The sequence below is a fragment of the Aspergillus tubingensis genome (genome assembly GCF_013340325.1).
Source record: "Aspergillus tubingensis WU-2223L DNA, scaffold_3, whole genome shotgun sequence".
In the NCBI taxonomy this organism is placed as follows: Eukaryota; Fungi; Ascomycota; class Eurotiomycetes; order Eurotiales; family Aspergillaceae; genus Aspergillus; species Aspergillus tubingensis.
The window spans coordinates 3,917,890-3,941,535 of record NW_023336277.1 but is presented as its reverse complement, the minus strand read 5'-3'; the positions used below and the strand labels follow the sequence as shown (position 1 = coordinate 3,941,535).

Genomic DNA, 23,646 nt, shown 5'->3' with positions numbered 1-23,646 from the left:
CAGCTTTAGGAACTGTCACGGGCATGAGATGCAACTGGCAGATCAACCAGACAGGCAAATGACGAGTCACCAACAGCAACTCACTAGCCAGCGGGTCTCAACGGCGCGGTCCACACGTGTTGCCTCGCGCGCGGATCCAACAGGATTCCACGGCGTCTCCAAGGGTTCACAGAAGGAGCAACATTGTTGGTGATAGGCAGTTCAATGCCAGTGATATGATGATCACATCCATTGGCAGTTACACGGTCTCCCCAACGATAGTACGTAGTAGTACTTGGGTGACTGCCAGCGCAGCAGAGGAAGGAGAAGATGCATTCCTTCTGCTGTTCTGGAGAGGGAAAGACCGGCGGCTCCCCACCGCTTCCCGCCGCAGGGACAATTAATGCATTCAATTCCCAGTTTAATCAATTTAATCTTCCCCGTCTTACTACTTACTGACTTACTGCCTGTGCTGACTTCTTTCCTCTCACCGGCCTCATTCCCTCTGCCTCTGCACGCTCTCTCGCTTTCTTGTTTGAGCAGGCTGGCTACCGACATCTTCTCTTCCAACCACCTTCCCTTGCCTCACTACACCACTGCATGAGCGTCCCTTAAGCAGCTTGGCCTCCTATTTATTGTCTCTCTGCCGCTTTCTGCGACACTGGTCCGGCATCCTTTCATTTCAGCCTCCCGCCGCTCAGTTTCACCTCCGATCCGCTGACGTTGCCTTCCCTACAATTGATTGTGCATTGTACACGATCGAACTTGATCCTCACTTTCACCTCATGTGGCACAAACAATGTCGACCACCACCACTACCACCGCTCTAACGTCCACCACGCTCATCGGCACGCTGCCCTCTATGGCGGGCGCTGCCGCTCTCGTCTCCGGAAAGGCCTGTCCAACTTGCGGCCAGGACGGATTTCTCGCGGCTGGACAGTCCACTAATGATACCCGACGTCGAGCGAAGGACCTTGAAGGCCAAGTCAACGCTCTGAACCTGCAAGCAATGCAAATGGGTGAGATACACAATCCCCAAACTATACCTTGATAGTGTACTAATGGAAGCCATTCTTCAACAGCCGAGAAACTGGCCGCATACGAAGAAGAAATCCGACGACTGCGTGCGCAACCGTCATCCCGAAACAACACATCCGTGTCATCCACCGCATCGACGCAAATCGACCGGTCCCAATCACCTACTCACCTACAAACATCCCCGAAATCGCAACCGGGCCGACTTTCTACTCTTGCCTCTTTCCTCCCCTCCCGTCGACCGAGTGCTACCAGTACCACCCAGGCTCAGCCAGTTGCTTCGCCTCCACCACCGGAGCCCGTACAGCCGACAACCACCCAGGAGGAGACAGTGGAGTTACAAAATGCGTTGAATCGGGAGCAGAGTCTACGTAAAGCCGCAGAGAGCCAGTTGTCGCAGGCGAGCACGGAACTGGAGGAACTGACAGCGCAGCTGTTCAGCCAGGCGAACGAGATGGTCGCGCAGGAACGCAAGGCACGAGCTCGGCTCGAAGAGCGTGTCGCGGTACTGGAACGTCGAGATGTCGAGAAGCGCGCTCGACTGGAGCGCTTAGAGAAAGCGATGGCACGCGTGGAGCGGATCCGAGCGATGGTCGGATAGATAGGAGGTATCAGTTTCGGTTGCTTTTCCTCGCTCTTCATTATCGCTTGCTTTTTATCATATACCCCGGTGTTTTGGTTTGGCGAAAGCCATGTTATGGTTGGCATGAGATGCATGACCTGACGGGATGAGGCGTACTTATGAGAGTGACGATAGCATTTACGGCGCAGCGTCTGAATTATTGCATTAATGGAGGATATTAATATAGCATGGTACACATTTGACTCTTCTATAACACTTTTTTTGAACAATAGTCTACACAGTAATGAATAAATGAAATGAAGGCAGGAAATGAATATCCACCGAACCCCGCCATCCACACTCCGGGACTAAACGCCATTAGTCTGAGGGCCTCGCACGTCCCCACATTTTATTTCCTATAGCGAATTATATTAATAATATCGATAGACCCTTTCACCTCCCAATCCCCAGCTATCTACTCCTATATAAATAATTCCTTCTTCCCTGTCGTTATAACTATTATTATCATTGACTTCATTACGCACACTATCAAAATGTCCACCCCCATCGGCGTAGCCATTATCGGCAGCGGTACCCACCCCTCCCTCACCTATCCCGAGTATCAATCCCCATTTCACAAGGATCTAATAATGGAATAGGTATCTTCGCCAAAGAAGAACACCTGGTACCACATACCCCCCTCTCCCTTTATTTCCATATAACAAATACTAACAGGGAATACAAGCCCATCCTATCCACCTCCCCCCTCTTCACCCTCAAAGCCATCTACTCCCGGAGCCTCAAATCCGCAGAGTCCCTCATCTCAGGGAACAAGGGAGATGATGTCGTGATGAAGAACGTGGAATTATATTCCGAGGATTCCGAAGCAGGTAGACGGTTTCAGGATCTCCTCGACAGGGAGGATGTGCGGGCTGTTGTTATTGCGTGAGATGTCCCCTTCCCCAATTCCCATATGACGAATATCATCATTGGAGATAGATAAGATAGCATTTATCACGATGATAAACTTATGCTAAATGGAAAACAGTCTCCCCATCCCCGCCCAACCAAGCTACATCCGCGCAGCTCTACAAGCGGGCAAGCACGTCCTAAGCGAGAAGCCCATCGCGGGAGATCTTAACACCGCCCGGGCTCTCCTCTCAGAGTACCAGGCTCTCGCGACGAAGCCGCTCTGGGGCGTAGCGGAGAACTGGCGCTTCTTGGGGAAGTTCACCCGGGTAGCTGAGGAAGTTCGGAAGTTGGGGAGTGTGAGGGCTTTTAGGGTTGGTGTGAGGACGTTGATTGGGGAGGGGTCGAAGTATCATCGTACGTTATTTATTCTTTTTCTTCTACTTTTTTCTTCATTAAGGAGGGTGTGGGTAAGCTAATACTGTCGCAGAAACCGAATGGCGTCGCAAACCCACATACAAGGGCGGTTTTGTCCTCGATGGAGGGGTCCACGCCATTGCTGGATTGAGACTCATTCTTGGTAAAGAGGACGCTATGGCGGCTGTGTCGGCTATGATGGGATTGCAGAGGGAGCATCTGGCGCCGGTGGATACGCTCGATGCGGTGGTCAAGACTAAGTCTGGGGCGAATGGGGTGGTGTCGTTGTCGTATGGGGCTGCTGTGAATGAGACGGTCTTTGAGTTTAGTTGTGAGCGGGGTGTGGTCAAGTTGGATCGGGATACGGTGACGGTTAGTGGTGGGGAGTCGTTTGAGGTGCCGTATGAGGGACGCGGGGTGAATTATGAGGTGGCTGCGTTTGGGGAGTCGATATTGAAGGGACAGTTGGAGGAGAGGCTGCGGCCGGAGGAGGCTTTGGCTGATTTGGAGGTTATGGAGGGAATGTTTGTGAGTGAGGGTGGGAAGGTGCTGTTGGATTTGCAGTGATGGATTGGCTTGGGGTGGTAGTGGCTTCTTAGATTTACTCAGATGTTCAATTTAACTGTCCAATAAACATAAATTCAGAAATCTACAATTTGATGTCCTGACTGATTGGCCTATCCAAATAACGGAACCGATGATATAGGGCATCCTCACAGATATGTGAAATGATGCTACAATTTGACAGGTGACTTCCCGTTTCTTGTGGTTATGTTGCACGAGAAGCAATGAGAGTAGCGTTCTCCGGCTGGTCTGCGGTGCACACAGATTCCTTGATGGCCACGTTGGTCTCCATTATAGGACTCGAGAGAAGTAGCGCGATTTGGTCGTGCCCATATTTTCGTGCGTAGTGGGCCGCATCGTGGCCATACTCATCCTGGCGCCTGGGGTTTACATTTCCCGTATCGAGCAGTAATCGAACTGTATTCCCGCGTCCTGTTGCTGCTGCGGCCATCAATGGTGACCATCCTCTCCTGTTAACCGCGTCTGAGATCGCCTGATACTGCAAAAGTAGTTCCACAACGCCCTCGTAATCACGGCGTGTGGTCGCCGCCAAGGATCCCTTGATGTGTGTACCGTGAGCTTTTGGATTACTCCCAGACTCAAGGATTTGCTTAACTAGGACTTCATCTCCTGACTCCTTGTGATCCAACGGTGTAGAAGTCGCATACGAAAGAGCAGTCCAACCGTCACGGTCCTGGCTGTCTGCGTCAACCCTTCTGCTCAACAATGCTTCCACCATCGAAGCAAGATCTCTCTGCGCTGCCCATACCAAAGGAGGTCGACCAATCTTTTGATCAGTGAGGTTAGAATCAGCGCCATGGTCTAATAGCGACATGAACATGGAGTGATGGTCTCCCTAAATTGCATAGAGCAATGGTGTCATGCCCTGATGTTCAGTCATCACACTTGGACAAGCCCATTGTCTAATAGTACCCTAACAACATCATAAAGCTTGGGGTAGGAAGCGGACAACAACGAAGTCACGCCGGAATCATTCATGTGGTTTGGATAGAACCCATGGGTGAGCAACGTTTGAACAACAACCGCACCCCCATATTTGGCTGCGTTGAATAGCGGTGTATGACCTGCATTATCCTTGATAAGAGAATCATCCCTCCAGACTGATACACTCATGTGGTTGACACCAAACGATTGCTTGAGCAATGATGAGACAGCAAGCGAATCCCCGTATCTGCCTGCGTTGAAGAGCGGTATCTTACCTGCATTATCCTTTACCATTAAGGATCAGCTTCCTTGACGAGTATAATTTTATTAGTTTAATGAGTCGCATGCGTCCTCTAGCAACAGCGTAGTCGGACGCGGACAAGCCATATTCATCTTTTATATTAGGGTCACAATTTGCCTCGAGCAAAAGTGCGACTACCCTATCGTGACATTCAAGTTGACCAATTCGAAATTTATTGCAAGCGATGCCATAGTTATGGCCTTTTTCACAACATAGCATCAAAGGGGTTCGGCCATCGTTGCTCCTTAAATCTGGACTATCTCCATTGTCCAAGAGTAACTTCACAACCTCGAAATGGCCATATTTTGCTGCTAGCGCAAGGGGAGTAAATCCCCACTGGTCTTGTTGATCTGGAACGAGTCCTTGTTCGATCAAAACTCTGGCTGCCCCCTCCTGGCCATTCTCTGCTGCCCAAAATAGTGGAGATCTGTTGGTAGCATCAAGAGCATCATAGGGATATCCGGCTTTTATCAGCTCCCTCAGCGCACTTTCTGGCCCAAGATATGCAACCAAGTGAGCTTCTGTCACCGTTTCTGGCATCTGCTCGTGCCGTTCAATAACATCTATCTCGCCCCGTGACGTCATTAAGGCTTGAGCACAATTCCAGACCTTCTTCTTGTCTCGGAGAAGGCTGTGTACCAATCCGGGTTCTGCAAGAGCAAGCTGAAAATGATAGCCCCAATTTTGAGTACAGTAGCCAGAAAAATGCATATCTTCCAGGAGTAAGTCTGCTCGTGACTGAACGGAATGCAGCAAGTATGCCATGCAGGCTCTTGCCATGTCATAGTGCGCTCGGGGAAACCACTTTGTCTGGGATCTCTCGAGATACTCCTGTGCGGTATGATGGACTAAGCGTATGATACGACAATTTTCGTCTATAGTTACCAAGCCAGCACAAATAGCGACCATGTCTTGCGCGTCAGGAAGATTATCAGGATCAAACTCTGCCTCGTCGGGCTCGACTGCAAGGCCATATTGAAGCTGTTCTATCTTCAGCGGCACCCGAGCGCAGGTGATCCATGCAAGAATCTGAAATGCCAACTCTCTTTCTCCCGCCGTCTTCCCATTTATCCGCTCCATGGCTTCTTCATATGCAACATCGTACGCGTCAGTTCCAGTTGGCAATTTCTCTAGTGTTTTCTTAACCGCCGTTACCGAGAGTTTTCCTCTCAATGAGTCAAGGTGGAGTTGGGCAAGAAGAAACCTATGAATGTCAGTGCAAGAGCGGATTTTCTTAATGAGACACATGGTGGAACATACATTCCATCCACTGTTTTCATAATTGCTTCAACTATTTCGTCCTGTAGCTTATTGTTTCCTAGCACGACCCTTGACAGATCGGACATGTGATCTCGCAGATACGCCTCTACATCTTCAGCGGCAGCAAAAATTTCTTGCTGTAAGCAACCATCGAATGCCGACTGGATGACCGGGCTATGCCGTGACGTAGCGAATATGCTAACTGTGCTGTTGCTCTGCAGACGAAATAACTTGGATAACAGCCTGCGTAGCGCTTCATCCCTAGATGAATATTCATCAAGGGCATCCACCACTATGAAGATCTTCGAGAAGTGACCAAGCAGAACGGATAGGCTCTCGAAAAGTTCGTCGAGTTCCGGCCGTGTCTGACGTTTCTTGTGTTGCGCATATAGGGTCTTTATATCCTCGGGAAGGAACGACATTCTTTGACACAATTGCTTTATCAGACTCGCAAGTATATTGTCCACACTCTGCTCATGGTGGCGCCGAAAGTTGCAGTATATGTAGGCGAGACCAACACTTCGGTCGTGTTCACACTTCTCTTCAAGATGTTTGATGACAATAGCAGTAAGCATTGTCTTTCCAGCTCCAGGTATGCCCGTGCACAGGATGTTTTTATTTTCGTTGTTAATCCACTGCTGAAACTTGTCTGTGCCTAGTAGCCACTTACCGGTGCCCTCTTGCCGACGTTTGAAATATTCACCTTGCTGAGTTGCATAGTTGACGGTCGTAAGCCATTCAAGGAGTTTATGCTGAGCTTTGTCTTCCATGGTGTTGTTAACTCGGTGAACGAGCTCTTTTGTAGTAAAGGCTACTTGACTATTTTCGGAATTTGTGAGCACTCGCCTTCCTGAGCTATTATGAATCCATACCTAGTCAGACTAGTACTGAAGAGATTAAATATTTGAACATTGGACTGTATCCTCTGACAAATCTCATCCATCTCAGCTTGGTCCCATTTGAGTCTTTTCCAGACGCGACGACAGGTGCCCCCTAGGCTGTTAGTGCGAAGGTCCAACTCCTGGTATTCGTCTAATTTGCTGAGTAGTTCATTCAGTCCACTACGGCAAGAGCGAGAGATTTCGTCTAGGTGTTTCTCCTGCTGGGTATCAAGCTCCGCTTGCTCGTAGATGTCTTTGATATCGCGGAGGACATTGCACAAGGTCTTTGAACTGGCGACATATAAGTCTCGGAAAAGACGTGCATGGTATTGATCCTTACGCTTCTGAAATATGTCTGAATTGGTCTGGTGCACTAACAAAGCGCACCCTGATGGCCTTGGCGAGTTTCACTAGAGCGAGGAAGTCCCCGACACCATATCCGAAGCTCATGGTGCAGCTTGAAGGGGGCAACCGCTAGTTTGACAGAAGAAGGGAATGATAGAATCTCAATGAAGGTATTTATTTGTTAATCGCCTTGTGTTGCTCACCAAGTTCATGGAAGAGGAGTCATCCCTTATATGGATAACGCTGCCCGATGGCAAGCGCCGGCATTGTGTACTACAGATTGCAGCCTCGCGGAAAGAGGGGACAGTCCCCCGAAAGCCATCACGGTTGAACAAGGCAAATCTATAAGTGTCAGCTGCCTGTTTCATGTATGACTGTAGGCATTGAACTTGTAACTAAATTGCTCAATTGCACAGATGGAACACAAGCATCACGAATACGACGGGGCGGTGCTGCTGCTGTGCTGCGGAGGCGGAAGTCCATAGTAGATCACAGCATATATACGCTATTCCTGATATGGAATGGCACAAGGCAAGCTTATCCACCGCACTAAGTCTGCTGAGTCAGCAGTACCGGCAAAATGCAGGGCAAGCGTAATGAGCCCTAACGCACCGAGAGCAGTTAGACTCGCTAAGCGAGCCACTAGCTCGACTCTCTCGGGCGGCCAAACCTGAGCGCGAATTTTCGAGATCGATTTCGACCCGTACGACAACTCCCAGCGCCAGCCCGCGAGACGACGACAAGGTATGTGATATTGTTGCCAGCTGCTTGCCTGTTGCATGCTAATTGAGAACAGATGGTCCTCGCAAAGAAGCACGTCCCCATCGTCAAGAAGCGTATGTCCTTTCTTTTCTCCCTGCTAGTCCCAGCCCAGTCCAGTTCCCAGCCAGAGTACGATCCGTCAGTTGTCAGTCGTCCAGCAAGCATGAGGAATATATACGATGCGATGGAATGAGAAATCAGACGATCGGAGCGAACAAATCAATTTTTCTATATTCTTATTGCGAAAGAACGATGGCGAACGACGAACTTGATCGGCGAAGAAATTATCACAAGCGACCGAAATTTCGATTCGATCTGGACGAAGATATTTACACACACCAACAACATGAATTGACAAGTGCTTGCTGGACCACGGACATACAGCCGGATTGAACTAAAAACACACATACACACGTCGTCAGGACGAACGACCCGACTAACATCAAACTCCTTCCAGGCACCAAGCGTTTCTGGCGCCACCAGTCCGACCGCTTCAAGTGCGTGCCGGAGTCATGGCGCAAGCCCAAGGGTATCGACAACCGCGTCCGTAGACGCTTCCGTGGCAACATCCCCATGCCCTCCATCGGCTACGGATCCAACAAGAAGACCAAGCACATGATGCCCTCCGGCCACAAGGCTTTCCTCGTCCACAACCCCAAGGACGTTGAGCTCCTGTTGATGCACAACCGCACCTACGCCGCTGAGTACGTCTACACCTCTGCCTTTGGCAGACTACATCTACAAGAACCAAATGCTAATAAATTGAACAGGATCGCCAGCGCCGTCTCCTCCCGCAAGCGCGTCGACATCATCGCCAAGGCCAAGGCTCTCGGCGTCAAGGTCACCAACCCCAAGGGCCGCGTCACCACCGAGGCTTAAATGGATATGGAATGAATGTAAAGAAAGCCCAAGAAATTTCATCATTTTCATTTTCATTTTTCATTAAAACTCTTTTTTCCACTTTATACCAACCAAATGGGAAAACCAACCACTTTCGGGGGACAATTAAAAAAGCAACATAACAGACAACTACTACTACGTGGTGGTTGTTTGTTAATTTGTGATCTTGGGGACTTGCGGAGCCTTGAATCATCGCATCTTCTCTCTAATGTGGGCTTTGGCTTTGTGTGTGTCTGACGTTGACGACGTATGTGCTGGATTGCAAGCGTTTTCCATTTGTCATGGGGCGCTTGTGATCGTGGCTGGTGCTGCCAGTCTGGGAATAAAAATCTAAATCTTATGAAGACTTTTTTGATGACCGAGGGTTGTATTTTGTAGCTTCGTAATTGGTCCCATTTGGTGGTTTATCCTATTATGTAGACTATAGCTACGTAAATGACCTTGTTCTTTTTGACAAGCAAAGCAAGCTGTCATTGTATATGCGTAGTATTACCCCGCAGATGGAACTATGTTTGTCTATGACGCTTGTTCTATGATATGTTCAATTTGAAGTGGCAGCTGAAACTTTGTCTATGGTGGTATCAAGTAAACGAATCCAACTATGTGACAAAATGTAGTCCGTCGTTCATCATCTCAACATGTCTAAAATCTCTAATTGCAATTGCAAGTAACGCCAAATCATGCACCATGTAACCAACGTGTTTATCATGCAGCCGCCTGCGCAGCAGCATCTGCCTTCCTACCAGACGAAATATCGACGAGGCCAACACCCTGCACAAGAGCAGGGATATTCGTCTCCGAGCCGTCCTCCGCGCCAGGCAAAACAGCATGTCCGATAACGATCTCCTCTTCCTCAGGACCAAACACCCAGTCGGGCATCTCGCGCGGTCCCTCCACACCGTCCGGCGGCAGGGCCCAGCTAGGCATCTTGCTCGTGTATTTCCAGCCCTCCTCTTTGTCAGAGTATGCCGCGGCGTGGAGGAAAATACCTAGATCCTCGGGTCTAGGGTCCGAGTAGAGCTCTGTGTCGCAGATCTTGCACCTCTCGCCGGACAACATCTCGCCTTTGCGCTTGTGGTATCTCTCCACGGCGGCTTCGTGTTCGCGTGACATGATCTCCTCCACGACGGAGTTGTCCGTGCCTGGCGGTACCATAGGCACAGTGGTAAGGTGTGTCCGGTAGCTTACGGTGTCGGGGACTTCGGTCTTGCCAATGTTACATAGCTTATCGATAAGCTCGTTGTCGCGCTCGTCGCTGGTTTCGTTCTTGCCGAGATCCGGTCCAAAGACTTTGCGGTTGGAGTAGATGGGATCGTTCGAGATCGGGTGTCCGAGGAACTGAAGGTGCACGCGGATCTGATGCGTGCGGCCGGTCAAGGGCAGGCAGTGGACGATACTGTACCCTTCGTCTTCGTTGGTGTAGACCGGAGGCGGAGTCGCCACCCGTCCCTCTGCGTCGGGGGCGCTCTGAGGCTCCGGAGCTTGAGGCGGGATATACGCTAGACGGCGGAACTTGGTCTTTGCCTCCTTGCCAGTGGCGCGAACACGGTTCAGGCCTACCTTCGGGCTCACGGACATGATGGGCTGGTCGCAGACAATGACACCGTCGGGGAACTTTCCCTTGACACGCGCCACATACTCCTTCTGAAGGGTGCGGGCCTTGAGCTTGCCGGTCATGTTTTCTGCAGCTTTCGGGGTCTTTCCGAGGAACATGACTCCGGAGGTGAGTCGGTCCAGACGGTTGCAGGGTCGTGGGACCCATTCCGGATGGCGTTGAGAGCGCATGATTTCGAGCACAGAGTTATAGTGGTAGCGACCGGCGGAGTGGACGGGCACACCAGCAGGCTTATCAATGACAATCAGATCGTCATCCTCGTGGATAATACCAATCTCTTTCCCGGTAACTGGGGGTTCGTGACGGTGCAGGGTATGCGAGATGATCTGGCCGTTCTTGACGACGGTGTTGGGACCAGCAGGCGTGCCGTTGACGGCGACGAGGCCATCTTGTAGGGCTTTCTTCTGCAGTAACAGACATTCTATATCAGCTTATGGCTGATCAAAACAGCGAAGAGATGGGAGCATACGTAGTACTCTGCGGGACGATCGCGAAACTCCGACAGGAAAATATCCACCAATTCGCGACCCCGCCAGCGCTCCTTGCAGAAAGTGTTGTAGGTGTAGTGGTATGGCTTCACCCGGCGCAGGCCGCCTTCAAGATAGTATGGTGCAGGCCATGGGTCGCAGGGCGTGATGGCCACCTCAGGGGGCTCCTGAACCGGGTCAGGAGGTGGGACTTGCAGCGTGGTGTCGACGGGCACGAGAGACATAATGGGCGGGGGAATTCGGCCGCGTCGCAGCAGGTACGCGGTAATGCGAGGAGAGGGAGCCAGGAGGGATAGCGAGGGTGAGAAGAATGGCAGTATAGAAAGCGAAAGTACTAAGCTGAAAGGACAGGGGACGAGAGAAGGGGATCCGTTCCTGATTTGGTTCCGTGGCGGCGAAAGAAAAGAAAATTTTGGCGATGCGGGGAAATTCCCCGTCTAAACTCTCCATCCCGCAACAGGCATGATTTTCTATAAGAATTCGCTATTAATGTTCCTGACTATATAATATAGAGAGTACAAGTACTAGGGTACTGTTTGTAGCAGAGTATAAAGAGAAATGTTTACTTTGATTATAGTAAATATACAAGCAATCACACACCGCCTGTGTTCAATTGTAATTCATATTGAGAATTATATATTACTACCAAGAATATAGCATCAATGACTGAAAAGTCGGTTCCTATGATGATGAAGTGCAGCTATTTAACTGGGACTAAAACCTTGCAGACTCCTGGCAACCAGACATTTCTTCGCCACCATCAAGTCTAGCGGCGAGTTTGAAACGCACATAATCGTCGATGCGACTAGTCCCATCTGACATCACCTGCCCGCCTTCCATCTCCTCCATGTCCCTAAGAAACTTGTCAATGAAATCACCCGCAGCACTTAGATGAAGAATCTTCGCTATGGCACAATGGATATTCAGAAGATCAACAGATGGAGGGCCTATATTGTTATCTGGAGTGAGATACAGCGTTCGGGTGACAGGAAGCTTCACAATTCGAAATAAGCGATCTCGTTCTACGTAGTCGATCTTGTAGGTCTGAGGTCCAATATGCTCAAACGAGATCTCAAATCTACCAAACAACATGTGAAGATCATGGGTCAAAGTGAGCGCATTCATAGGTCGATCAATATCAGTTCCACTAATGAGAGGAATAGCAGTGCGATTGAACATATTCAAGATCTTATGGGCCGTTTGTTTGTGCTCGGGCTAGATAGATTGTAAGTGATGGATAAAATGCGAGAATCTGGATGATTACACACCAGTTTTGGCTCCCCATCAATACTGGTGAGTGGCATGAAGGAATGAGGGATGATATGTGCTACCTCCAGAAAGGCCATCGCATCGCTCTCCGGCAACAATGACCCTCCGTCGTCGTCTTTGGGATCGGTTCCGTCTTTTGCTAATCGATCCTCAGCTTCTCGGATATCGAATTTTCGAGTTACGACGCATCTATGACGATCACGCAAAAGACAGTCCCGTCGTAAAGTGGAGATACGCTGAGGCGTACCAACTCCTGCTTCGGAGATCTGAGCACGGGAAAGAGATGCTGGCGTAGGTTGAGGAGTTTTCGCAGCCAAAGCTTTCACTAAACGATTTTTAGTTCCACTAACCTCAAGCATGTGCATAGCAACATACAGGGCAATAAGAAATTATCGATCAGAAAGTTCGCGAACATGACCAGGCTTTCACCAAGGGCACTTTTGTCCGAGGTGGTCCATGTACTGAAATTGTCCAAACGAGTTAAAATGTGAGCAATGGAGGGCTCTGCATCGTTCGAGACTCCACCTAAATGTCGTTTAATGAAAGGGAAGAAGAGGTTGAGAAAGCTATCTTTATCGGAAACCTCCTCTTTCATCAGTCGAATAAGAGAAACTGGTTTCAAGCCTTTCTCGGTTGCCTGCGAAGGTTCGAATTGCTCGACGATACTATCAAAGAGCCTCAGCGCTGCGTCACGGTCTTCTGGCTTCAAGGGCTGGGGTGCCGGAACGATAACCCCGGGACCATTTGAAAATGAGGACATTATTGCAATGGAGCGGTGATTACCCAACTCATTTCCATAGACAGTGCGATGTGTAGAATGCAACCCATGTATGTGACCTCAGCAAGCTTAAGAATATCAGACAATCTCAAGGAAGAGAACCACCTTCATCGATATTGAGTATGGGAAAGCATGCCACTAAACCAAAAGTAGATTAGTCACAAAAGGCTTGACACCTAATCCACAAGGTGTCGATCACTTTCTATGCAGATCACTACCGAAAGAGGCAATATAATGCAAGCAACAGAACCTCGGCGGCCCCCTTTCGAGTAAAGTCCTGGGAATAATAACAATAGGTTAGATTGTAGGATTATTGTGCTATTATGGCATCTTCATGATCCATAGCTTTAAATATACAATTTTACCTTTCTGCGATGAAGATCCTTCTTCGGATCAGTCGAGTCTCTCGACTGCCATTTCTCCCAAGAAGAGCCATGTCCTCTGGCTATCCCATTCTGGATTCTGCAAAGAAAATAGAGGAAGAACGAATGCCTGCGTATGAGCGTGGTCTCTACTATCCAGTGAAGCTTGGTGATGTATTTTATTCTAGGTACCAAGTTATCAGCAAACTGGGCTTTGGGGCAAACTCAACGGTGTGGTTCTGTCGTGACTTGCAGTAAGTATCAGTCTACTCTTCTCGGGTTTTGTATATGTAGCTAACTTCTTAGGTAGACACCACCGGTATATAGCGCTGAAAATACAAATCAGCAGCTCGAGGAGCAACCAAGAAGTACGCGTGTTGGAGCACCTTTCGCGAATAAAGTCACAGCACCCCGGCAGCAGTCTCGTCCGCCAATTGATAGAGAAATTCGAAGTTACGAGTCTCAAAGGCATACATCAGTGCATTGTTTACGAACCTCTGTTAACAAGCCTCCTGCATTTCCAGGCAACTTTGGACTCAATGAGCCTTCCCGAAGACCTACTAAAAGGGGCACTGCAGCAGCTTCTACTGGCCCTTGATTATCTACATTCAGAGGCGCATGTAATACATACTGGTCTGTAACCCGTCGCAGGCCATCACCTATAACTGGCTAATGTTCTCTTCAGATATCCAAGCGAAGAATATCATCATTGCTGCAAAAGACGAATCAGTCTTCCGGGAATGGGATGATGGCGAGACTAATGAACCGAGTCCTCGCAAGGTTGATAATGAGTACACTGTCTATCAGTCACGCCCGTTCCGTCGCAAGAAGGGCTGGAGTGGCCTCGGGATGCCGCTGCTCACGGATTTCGGAGAAGCTCGTCTGGGGGAAGTGCACGAAGGATTGATCCAGCCGGATATTTATCGCGCACCTGAAGTCATTCTTGGGATGAGTTGGACAGCGAAGGTTGATATATGGAATGTAGGAGTGTTGGTGAGCATGAATCTGGCTCTCTACTATATTTTTCGATATGGCATTGGCTAATATGGGACTCAAGATCTGGGATCTCTTCGAAGATCATCACTTATTCGATGGCAGAGGACCAGATGGTTTCCATTCAGATGCGCAACTCTTGGCTGAAATGGTAGCGATGCTGGGGCCTCCACAAGTGGAGTTTCTTCGTAAATCACCTCGCAGCCTGGAGTACTGGGACTCGTCAGGTATATCTTCATCATTACAACATTTATCTATCCACTAGCTAATCGATAATAGGTCAATGGAAGGCTTCTGAATTAATCCCATCTATTTCATTGGATGACTCAGAAGAGTATCCAGAAGGTGAGAACAAGCAGATGTTCATGAACTTTATGAGGAAGATGCTTCGATGGGATCCAAAAGAGAGACAGAGCGCCCGCGAACTATTGACAGATCCGTGGTTGACAAGTTCATAGTGAACTGTATTAATATCAGGGAAAATAATATACAATAGCATGAATATACAATATAATAAACAATGTAAAAACTCTGTATAAAGTAACAAACAATGCTTGAAATCCCTGAAGTTAGAATTGTTTCACCAAACACTGTTTAAACCTAAGCAGAATCCCGCCAGGGGCGACCGCCCAACGAACGGCCGTCGGATGACCCTCCCACCCCGTGGGAACAAGCTCAGGGCGGAGGACTTATGCCTCGGCTCAACTCGGTAGCTCCAACCTACCCATCCCATCCCCTCAATCTACCATATAGACAACATTAAATTTCACCAACCATCCAACATATCTCCCATTCCACCTATACACACACGCGTACATACAAACCAACCGCAAAATGTCCACCTCCATAGCACACAAAAAGCGCCGTCTCCGAAGCGACTACATCTACCACCAAACGCACCGAACAAGATGGTGAGCCACCACCACCACCACCCTCCCCCTCCCCACCGAATCCATCACCTCTAACAGATAAAAACACAGGTTCGACAACGACATGTACGCCCACCTCAACAACACAGTCTACGCCATGCTCTTCGACAGCATAATAAACACGTACTTAATCACGCACTGCGGAATGGATCCCTTCACGCACAACAACCCCACGCTTACTACACCTGACCCCTCCTCTTCCTCCACCACCACTACCACATCTACACCCGGATTCAAAAGCAGCCAAGTAGGCATAATGGTCTCCTCCTACTGCGACTACTTCTCCTCCGTCTCATTCCCAGATATACTAGACCTGGGGCTGCGGGTCACCAAGCTGGGGAATAGCAGCGTGACGTATGAAGTTGGGGTGTTTAAGGAAGGGGAGGAAGAGGTCAAGGTTGTTGGGGGGTATACGCATGTGTTTGTGGCGAGGGAGACGATGAGGCCGACGAGGGAGGGGATGGAGGAGGGTGTTAGGAGGGGGTTGGAGAGGTTGGTTGTGAGTGATGATACTGCTGTTGGTGGTGGTGGTGGTGGGAAGGGGGCGAAGTTGTAGGTAAGTAGGTACTTAGTAGGGTTTTGGGGGGATGGTGGTGAGGTCTGTTCTGTTCCTGGTGAATGGGATGGAAATCCGGTCTGGGATTTTGTATATAGTTGATAGAAGGGGATGCGGTTATACTGAGTGTTATGTTAAGTGTCCTGGTGGCATTCTTTGGTTATTTAATGTTGTGTCTTATGTATCAGATGGCTGGTGTAGAGGTAGATTAGAAATACTGGAAGAGCAGGGAAAGAATTCCGGTTTACTCCGTCATCCATAGGACCACGGCAATCCCGATTTACATCCCGGCTCACATGTGAAAAGTGCAGTAGAGTACTTACAATAAGTAAAGGAAGAAGAATCCTGCGACGATACATCGCATGCAGCTGTCATGTCGATCCCATCCATACCCGGACTTGCATGCGCTAAACTTTCCCACAATGTCTACCCGAGTACATCTCTCAATTTTGAGCTTCAAGTGACCCATGACAAATACGTTCATACTAAGATATTATGTAGTGTGTAAAAATAGACTGTCCTTTGCTCCATTGTGCGGTTCCCTGAATGATCAGTCACCCGAAATATAACAAATACAGAAAATGTGAAATGAACAAGAAGACAAGCCAAACCCCCATGCGCTCTATCGCAATGTCTATCCGATTTTCTATGACCTTGACCCGAACGCCATTGTCGCTTTGTAAACAAGGTCACTGCAGAAAAGCAGATTCATCCCAGCATTACAGGCTCATGTGTGAATATCATCATAAAAAAGTAGCAAAGGCAACAAGAAAAAAAAGGAAGCAAATAAGAAAGACACCTCGCTTAAACGCTATCCCATATAGCAATCAATCAGTCGTGTGCACGCGCAATCGACCACCGCATGTTCTGTAGAATCCAGCTGCAGATAGCATCGCGATGGTCAAGCAAATGTGTTGACAGCAAAAGAAGTTTTCGGTTTGTTCCCACTCGAGGACAAGGTCAAGTCATCTTGTTCGGCAAAATGCTAGCCCGGGACACATTCGAGCTTTCGGGGAAGAGCACCCGGCGCAGGGTCCTCGACTCTGCATCGTAGTGCCATTTCTGGTAAGGACCGGGAATGAATTTGCCCTTGGCATCCCATCCGGCCACCCAGGTGTATCCATCATCAAGGAGGAAGAACATGAATTTTTCTGGCTTGGCGCCTTCGTGGATTTCCACGGTGTGCCAGCGGCAGCGCTCCTCCATTTCGTGTTCAAAGATGTATCGGTGAAGGATCCGGCAATAGACAAGCGGAACAGGCACTTTCTCGTCGCTGTCATTGCCGTCTTTGTAGACAAGATGCCATCCTCGACCCGGGATGTACTTGTAGATGCCAGGAACGGGACTGTCCCAATGTTCCTCTTTGTGGATAGAACCTTGGATGCGTTCTCCACGCTGGAACCAGTAGGTCGGGCAGAACACGTTCCGCAAACAGAGAAAGAGGTTGGGAGCCATGGTAATGAGAATCGAGTAGGCTTTTTTCAGGATGACACGATGTCGAGAGAGATTTTGAAAACTTCAGATGTGTAGAAAGAAGATCGAGAAAAACGCTCGCTTGCTGATGAACAGAATATCAAAGAAACAACGGGTTGCGAGTTGCAACGACGGGTTATAAGTCGACGTACATCTTAAACAAACAAGTAGTATAACCTGAAAGTAGAAGATGAAGGAGGAAAAGAGGATGTTAGGCAACAATCAATAAAGGCTGATTGTGCCCCCAAGTGCTTTGGGAAAGGAGTAGGATTCGTCGAGACTGCCTCCGATAAGATGGCTCAAGTCCAGGGGAAGGCAAGAGCAAGATGCACGACACGCTGTAACGATGCGGTGTGTGCGATTGTATGTATATGTAGACGTGCCTGGCGACAGTCTAGGCCCGGCCCAAAGTTGAATGGAGGGTCAAATTTCTTTTTCTTCGCGAAGGCTGAAGGAAGAAAAATTCTGGATTGAGACGGGCTTTATTTATTGGAATTGGGACTGATCGACAGGACCAGGAGACCAGGGAAGCTGGGAAGAGGGGCCGCGAGACAGCTAAAGCAACAGGCGCAGCAGTAGAAGCAGCGGGACGGTGTGGACAGCTCTTTCTTTAAGATTGCTTCTTAGAACCGCATGGTGGCAAGCTCGCATCTGACTGGACAGAAGGGAACAAGGAGCATGGATGTCCGTCAAAGGAGACGTATGCAGGAATTGGTAGGAGGGAGAGAGCGAGAGAGCAACAGGACAAATGACGAGCACCGGATTGGTTTAAAAAGAGGCAGGAAATTCGAGATGGTGCGCGCCTCTGGGGCGGTCTGAGGTCAGAGTAAGTCAGTCAGACGGACCTAAGAATTGTGGGTGTGGAAACTGGAAAAGTGTGGAAAATTTTTCTTGATGTCACGGGCTAGACCATACTGAGAAGGCGCCCGTCATCCCAAACGGTAGCGTGGGCAACTGAACTTGCAACTGGATCCGTTCCGTGGCTTTAATCACCCTAATCACCCTAATCCCACCCTAAATCAATGGAATCTTTGCCCTGCAACAGGAAACTTTGACGCGGGAAACCCGAGCCCCACGGGATCCACCCTCGGGCGATATTTTAACTTTTCCCTTCTGTGTCTTTTTCCGCCATCCAGGCCCGTATTTTGATATCCCGATCCTGGATATGTTGCTTCCGAGCTGTGAGGTGTGTTGCTTTGATGCATAGACTGTATCATTCCAATCAGCTGTCGAAAAATTGAGAGAGAGCAAAAGGAGAATCCGAGTACGAACGTGAGCATCACGGATCACATCATCCACTAGATTCAGTTGCCTAAAATTACTTCACCTCCGGGCTGCGGTGGCTGTGCCTATGGCGCACACTACTCCATGGTGACTCAAGTCCTTGCTTGGTGGCCTCCATCACGACCACCACCCCCTATCAGGTCACCCGGGGCATCGCGTAGTGAACACTTCACCTTGGGGGTTCGAGACCTCTATCACGAAATCACCCGATCTTGGCTCTCATTTTCGGGCTGGTCTCGATCCTTCCTCGGCTGAGCTTTGACTTTCTATCCCTTTCTTCGGCTGCAGTACTGAGGGTAGTAGCATAGTTGTTATTGTTGATGTCGCACACCATGTGGCTAATATGCCTTAGCGAGCTAGTCTAGCTGCGATCGCCAGAACATGATATCACTAGCGCCGTTCTCCTATCAAAACTTTTAGCAGATGAGCAACACTGAAGTTCGAAAAAGAAATAATCACCGCATTAGCTAGCTTGGCTCGGCCAAGCTACATTCTTGGGATCAAATCACAGAAGCCAGGATTATCACGGCCTTGCCGTGTTGTTCATGCAGGCGTGCAGTCTTTCCAAGGTTCCTTGTTCTGCAATTCACCACTGGGCCACAACAAGTGTTTCTGCTGGTTGCTCAGGCCCCTGTGCTATCAAGCACATTATGGCGGTGTCAAGACCGGCACTTTTTAGGGGGGTGAGAGGTAGACGGGAGTGAGTCAACAGAGGCTCACGGACGGATGTCGCACAGATCGCACGTCTTCCGCTCTTTCCCAGGCACGAAAAGAAGACGGAACAGTTCAAAGGAGGGGCTGGGAATCCCGTGATTGAGCAGTGGCCAGATGGCCTGGAGCTTAGCTTCACATTCCTACAAAGCTTCCTCCATACTCTGTGCTCCATGTGCCATCCCACGCGTCAGAATTTCACCTAATACCCTTGCGGAGATGCTATCTCGCATATACTCTCTTCCCAAAATTAGCTTTCACTAGCTCATTAGTTATTAAGCTCATACAGCTCTATTGGCCCGGTGGTGTATCCTCCGGACTGAGGTCTGATCGGGTACTGAATGCCTACTAATAGCGTTTCCTATAATGGGTATTGAGCTTTTTACACAACATGATATCATCAAGCAACAAGCCTGCGTGATGAACTGTGTTGTGTTGCGCGCACGCGCCACCCCATGAAGCGGCTGGTGGGTCAAAGAAGTGATGGTTTCTCATTATTCAGATTAATCCATAACAAAATAGTCATTATTCAGTGATTGTGCCTGGGCTCCGGGTATCGCTGCGCCAGCCGTTGGTATTTGACTGCCTCTCGGAGAACCATTCCTTCGTTCAGCTGGGACGTTTCCTTGCGGAATAACTCTTGCCATGGGGTCTGGCTTTCCGGCATATTGTAACCCCCACTTGCTTCGAGCTTCTGCTTGCGCTTCCTCAATTCGTCCGCAGAGACAAGGATGTCTACCCGCCGCTGGTTAAGGTCCACTCGGAGCCGGTCTCCATCCCGAAGGACTGCAAGGTTACCGCCCGCTGCTGCCTCAGGACTAGCGTTCAAGATAGATGGAGATCCTGAAGTTCCCGACTGCCGTCCATCACCAATGCATGGAAGTGACTTGACCCCCTCTCGCAGCAGCCTTCCCGGAGGGTGCATGTTGACCACCTCAGCTGCACCGGGATAGCCCAGTGGACCGGCCCCGCGCATCACCAGGATACTTGTGTCAGTGATGGGGGTGGAGGGGTCCTCTAACCGACGATGGTAATCCTCCGGTCCATCAAAAACTACCACAGACCCCTCGAATGCATTTGGATCTGCGGGATTCTCTAAGAATTTTTGCCTGAACGGCTCAGAGATGACGCATGTTTTCATAATGGCCGAGTCAAACAGGGTGCCGGTCAAGTGAAGGAAGCCAGCATCCTTGAGAAGAGGATCGTCATAAGCTCTGATCATCCGCCGATTCCAGCTATGTTTCCCACGGACGTTTTGTGCTACAGTGTGGCCATTGCACGTCACAGCATCTGCATTCAACTTGCCCGCATCCAGCAGCTCCGCCATAATAGCCGGCAACCCTCCGGCTCGGTAATACTCTTCCCCTAGCAGCTCCCCCGCCGGCTGCATATTTAGCAAGAGCGGGATGTGGAACCCGATGCGGTCCCAGTCATCTAGCGAAAGATCCACCCCAATATGCTTCGCGATGGCGTTGATATGAATGGGAGCATTTGTACTACCACCAATCGCGGTGTTGGCAGCAATGACATTCTCGAAAGCCTCTCTGGTCATGATGTCACTTGGCTTGCGATCAGAGTGCACCATCTCTACGATCTGTAATCCGGTCTCATAGGCACATTGGGCTCGTTCACGGTAGGGAGCTGGAATGGCAGCTGACCCAGGCAGGGCCATGCCAAGGGCTTCTGCAAGCGCGTTCATAGTAGATGCCGTACCCATCGTGTTGCAATGTCCTGCTGACGGTGCACTAATGCCAAGCGTTAGTCCAAGCCAGGAAAGCGTGTCCAAAATCAAGTGACGTACCCGCGGGAGATGTAATCTACAAATTCCTCCGTGGTGATCTGTCCTGCAGCATGCATCTCTCTGCCTTTCCAGACCACCATTCCCGAACCAGCCAGTTCATCCTTCACATAGCCATTGAGCATGGGACCGACGTTGAGACATATAGCAGGGATGTTCTGAAAATCCGAGTCAGTTGGGCAGCTGTGAAAGAATAAGATGCAAGCCTTGCAGAACAACGTACGACTGTGGCAGCAGCCATCAGGCATGCCGGAGTGGTCTTGTCGCACCCGGTGAGGAGGACCACCCCATCCAGAAAATAGCCATGAAGGATCTCAACAAGGCCAAGATAAGAAAGGTTCCGATCGATACAAGCGGTGGGCCGTCGGCTAGTCTCTTGAATGGGGTGAGTGGGGAACTCGAAGGCGATTCCGCCAGCAGTTCTGATACCCTCTCGGACCCTTTTGGCAAGCTCCAGGTGATGACGGTTGCACGGTGCTAAATCGGATCCGGTCTGAGCTATTCCAATAATTGGCTTGCCAGACATCAGTTCCTCCCGAGTCACACCATAGTTGAGGTATCTTTCAATGTACAAGGCCATCATTCCTGGGTCGCCTTCGCACTGAAACCACTTGGTGGACCGCAGCTTGCGTCCGACTTTCGGTGTGCTGCTTGACGAACTCTTCATGGATGCAAGAGTCTTTTCAAGTTCTATGGTTTTCTTCCGGAGGGCGAGCAGCTCGGTTTCACAATCTTCAATATTAACCACTCCTTTGCTGCCACTGCCGCTGCAAGAGCAGCCCTCACATGAAGCCTGCGACTGGCACGACATGTTAGATGGTCCGTTGTCTGTCGACAAACACTTCACTAGCTATATGGCTATTCAAGGTTACTATGATGGAGGAAGCAGGGTCGCAAAATAAAGACCGCTGCTTTGACGCTTTGACACCGAGAAGGTTACCCCGGGATTAGGAATGCGGTGCGCCGGTGCCGAGTTAATCGGCGGAGAATGTCCGAGTCAGATTAGCCGCGTACCGAAAGGGGCATCAAAAGAGAGCGGAAGAAAAAGCGAAAAAACGTTAAAATACCACTCGGAAACTATCTGGAATGGAAAGTCGGGCACAGTGGGAAAGCTGACAATTAAATAGCAGCAAACAGGCTGGAGGTGTGATGGGGACCCCGTACCAATGTTTCGGAAATCAGCCTTGGATCGCGTGGCTCTCGGCTCGGGTTGGTTTAGTTGGTTGGTTGAGGTGATGGAGATGGAGCCCGTGGGAGGTGTGTACCCCACGCTATATCCATGGGGGCACGGAGGGGCCTGGAGAAAGAGCATGGGGGTTACATTTCTTCTTTTGGTATCCATGCATTATTTATTCCCTCATCCCGACTTGTGTTGAACCAGCGCGGGTTTGCAACCCCGTCAAAAGTCCGATGCCAGCACCTGTGGCGTTGTGCAGCTGCAATGCACAGCATCATAGGTAGTGTTAGATCGGGTCGGGAAACTCAGTTTCCCACATTCATAAGTCGGGTATATCGTAAACTAATATGATGCAATTCATATAAAGATGGATTTCTAAGCTGTGAATAACCATTGGCATGAGAGTTGCCAGTTGTATGGCTGTCTAATACTTTGACACTGCGAAAAGATCGGTAGTGGCATCTGTTAGAGCTACAGGCACTTAGTATCTACCGCTTCCTTGTAGATTAATGACATGAAGTAATCAAATAAATAGAAACAAATAGATATAACACGCAATACTATTGGACTGGCAGACTCAGTGATCCAATAATGTCACACATAATTTTAACATGCTCTGCACACAACGCCTTGAGGGGGTGACACAGGGATTTACTGATTTGCCAGTTGACGGAATCACTTTGACCGGCCGCATACGTACAGGTTTGGTGGGATTGCGCAAGTGGTCAATGTGGGCAGCCCGCAATATGCAACTGGGCCAATGGAAGAGCCAGATTTCTGCAGAATCTGGGCAATAGCCAATCAGAAGGGGCTTGGGGAACAATGCCGCGGTCATGCTATAAGTACTGAGTAGTAATTCGAAGTAAAGGATTTCATACATGTTAACTCATTATGATCTGTAATCAATTCTATACATACATTCACATACTACTCAGAATACAGAAAATGTTATATCTGTGAACTCAGGATGGCAACAGCCGGAGGGGAAATATTCAAAAAGCGGAAGCCACCGACAAGGTCAGCAGGAAGAAGCCGAGGGGTATATAGGGAAGAACCGGATTAAGTTGGTAGAGGTGAAGTTAGTACTAATCAGAACTAGATGAAGGGAATTTTGAATGGAACTTGGCGGGTAGGTACTGTAATCAGCTACTGAAATATATGAAGTAGCCTGATTCCCTTAATGTAGAGGTCTCTTTCTCTTCTCCAGGAATGAGAGTCTTTAGTGAATACACGTAGTATTCAAGTATGCATCAGTCACCACCACATCATAGTAACATCACAGGCAGTAATAATGAATGCAATCTGGGGTGAGACCGCCTTTGCCACGTGACAAAGACAAGCGATATATACCCA

At 49.4% G+C, this 23,646-nt stretch overlaps 10 protein-coding genes across 10 annotated transcripts; 5 read left to right on the top strand and 5 right to left on the bottom strand.

Annotated features, from left to right (window-relative positions):
• Positions 1 to 778: 778 nt before the first annotated feature.
• Positions 779 to 1,615, top strand: AtWU_02443 (uncharacterized protein; the record flags this gene model as incomplete). Its single annotated transcript, XM_035497557.1, has 2 exons — positions 779 to 998; positions 1,062 to 1,615. The coding sequence occupies 2 exons, from the start codon at positions 779 to 781 to the stop codon at positions 1,613 to 1,615; spliced, it is 774 nt and encodes a 257-aa protein (XP_035353450.1).
• Positions 1,616 to 2,130: 515 nt separating this feature from the next.
• Positions 2,131 to 3,469, top strand: AtWU_02442 (Gfo/Idh/MocA family protein; the record flags this gene model as incomplete). The annotated part of the gene is made up of 5 exons (XM_035497556.1): positions 2,131 to 2,167; positions 2,236 to 2,261; positions 2,322 to 2,521; positions 2,625 to 2,902; positions 2,976 to 3,469. 5 exons carry the CDS (start codon positions 2,131 to 2,133, stop codon positions 3,467 to 3,469), a joined length of 1,035 nt encoding a protein of 344 aa, XP_035353449.1.
• Positions 3,470 to 3,671: 202 nt separating this feature from the next.
• AtWU_02441 (ankyrin repeat-containing protein) lies at positions 3,672 to 7,303 on the bottom strand (the record flags this gene model as incomplete). The annotated part of the gene is made up of 6 exons (XM_035497555.1): positions 3,672 to 4,322; positions 4,400 to 4,686; positions 4,922 to 5,916; positions 5,973 to 6,791; positions 6,845 to 7,144; positions 7,194 to 7,303. 6 exons carry the CDS (start codon positions 7,301 to 7,303, stop codon positions 3,672 to 3,674), a joined length of 3,162 nt encoding a protein of 1,053 aa, XP_035353448.1.
• A 475-nt stretch (positions 7,304 to 7,778) lies between these two features.
• On the top strand, positions 7,779 to 8,839 carry AtWU_02440 (60S ribosomal eL32 domain-containing protein; the record flags this gene model as incomplete). Its single annotated transcript, XM_035497554.1, has 5 exons — positions 7,779 to 7,791; positions 7,845 to 7,942; positions 7,995 to 8,034; positions 8,418 to 8,664; positions 8,731 to 8,839. 5 exons carry the CDS (start codon positions 7,779 to 7,781, stop codon positions 8,837 to 8,839), a joined length of 507 nt encoding a protein of 168 aa, XP_035353447.1.
• Positions 8,840 to 9,565: 726 nt separating this feature from the next.
• AtWU_02439 (pseudouridine synthase family protein) lies at positions 9,566 to 11,187 on the bottom strand (the record flags this gene model as incomplete). The annotated part of the gene is made up of 2 exons (XM_035497553.1): positions 9,566 to 10,879; positions 10,945 to 11,187. 2 exons carry the CDS (start codon positions 11,185 to 11,187, stop codon positions 9,566 to 9,568), a joined length of 1,557 nt encoding a protein of 518 aa, XP_035353446.1.
• Positions 11,188 to 11,677: 490 nt separating this feature from the next.
• AtWU_02438 (HNH endonuclease signature motif containing protein) lies at positions 11,678 to 12,992 on the bottom strand (the record flags this gene model as incomplete). The annotated part of the gene is made up of 3 exons (XM_035497552.1): positions 11,678 to 12,178; positions 12,232 to 12,557; positions 12,608 to 12,992. The coding sequence occupies 3 exons, from the start codon at positions 12,990 to 12,992 to the stop codon at positions 11,678 to 11,680; spliced, it is 1,212 nt and encodes a 403-aa protein (XP_035353445.1).
• Positions 12,993 to 13,444: 452 nt separating this feature from the next.
• Positions 13,445 to 14,823, top strand: AtWU_02437 (putative protein kinase; the record flags this gene model as incomplete). Its single annotated transcript, XM_035497551.1, has 5 exons — positions 13,445 to 13,626; positions 13,683 to 14,005; positions 14,058 to 14,365; positions 14,430 to 14,592; positions 14,645 to 14,823. The coding sequence occupies 5 exons, from the start codon at positions 13,445 to 13,447 to the stop codon at positions 14,821 to 14,823; spliced, it is 1,155 nt and encodes a 384-aa protein (XP_035353444.1).
• A 376-nt stretch (positions 14,824 to 15,199) lies between these two features.
• Positions 15,200 to 15,850, top strand: AtWU_02436 (acyl-CoA thioesterase; the record flags this gene model as incomplete). The annotated part of the gene is made up of 2 exons (XM_035497550.1): positions 15,200 to 15,276; positions 15,346 to 15,850. The coding sequence occupies 2 exons, from the start codon at positions 15,200 to 15,202 to the stop codon at positions 15,848 to 15,850; spliced, it is 582 nt and encodes a 193-aa protein (XP_035353443.1).
• A 960-nt stretch (positions 15,851 to 16,810) lies between these two features.
• AtWU_02435 (uncharacterized protein) lies at positions 16,811 to 17,305 on the bottom strand (the record flags this gene model as incomplete). The annotated part of the gene is made up of 1 exon (XM_035497549.1): positions 16,811 to 17,305. The coding sequence occupies one exon, from the start codon at positions 17,303 to 17,305 to the stop codon at positions 16,811 to 16,813; it is 495 nt and encodes a 164-aa protein (XP_035353442.1).
• A 2,542-nt stretch (positions 17,306 to 19,847) lies between these two features.
• On the bottom strand, positions 19,848 to 21,927 carry AtWU_02434 (IlvD/Edd family dehydratase; the record flags this gene model as incomplete). Its single annotated transcript, XM_035497548.1, has 3 exons — positions 19,848 to 21,063; positions 21,120 to 21,274; positions 21,340 to 21,927. The coding sequence occupies 3 exons, from the start codon at positions 21,925 to 21,927 to the stop codon at positions 19,848 to 19,850; spliced, it is 1,959 nt and encodes a 652-aa protein (XP_035353441.1).
• Positions 21,928 to 23,646: the final 1,719 nt, after the last annotated feature.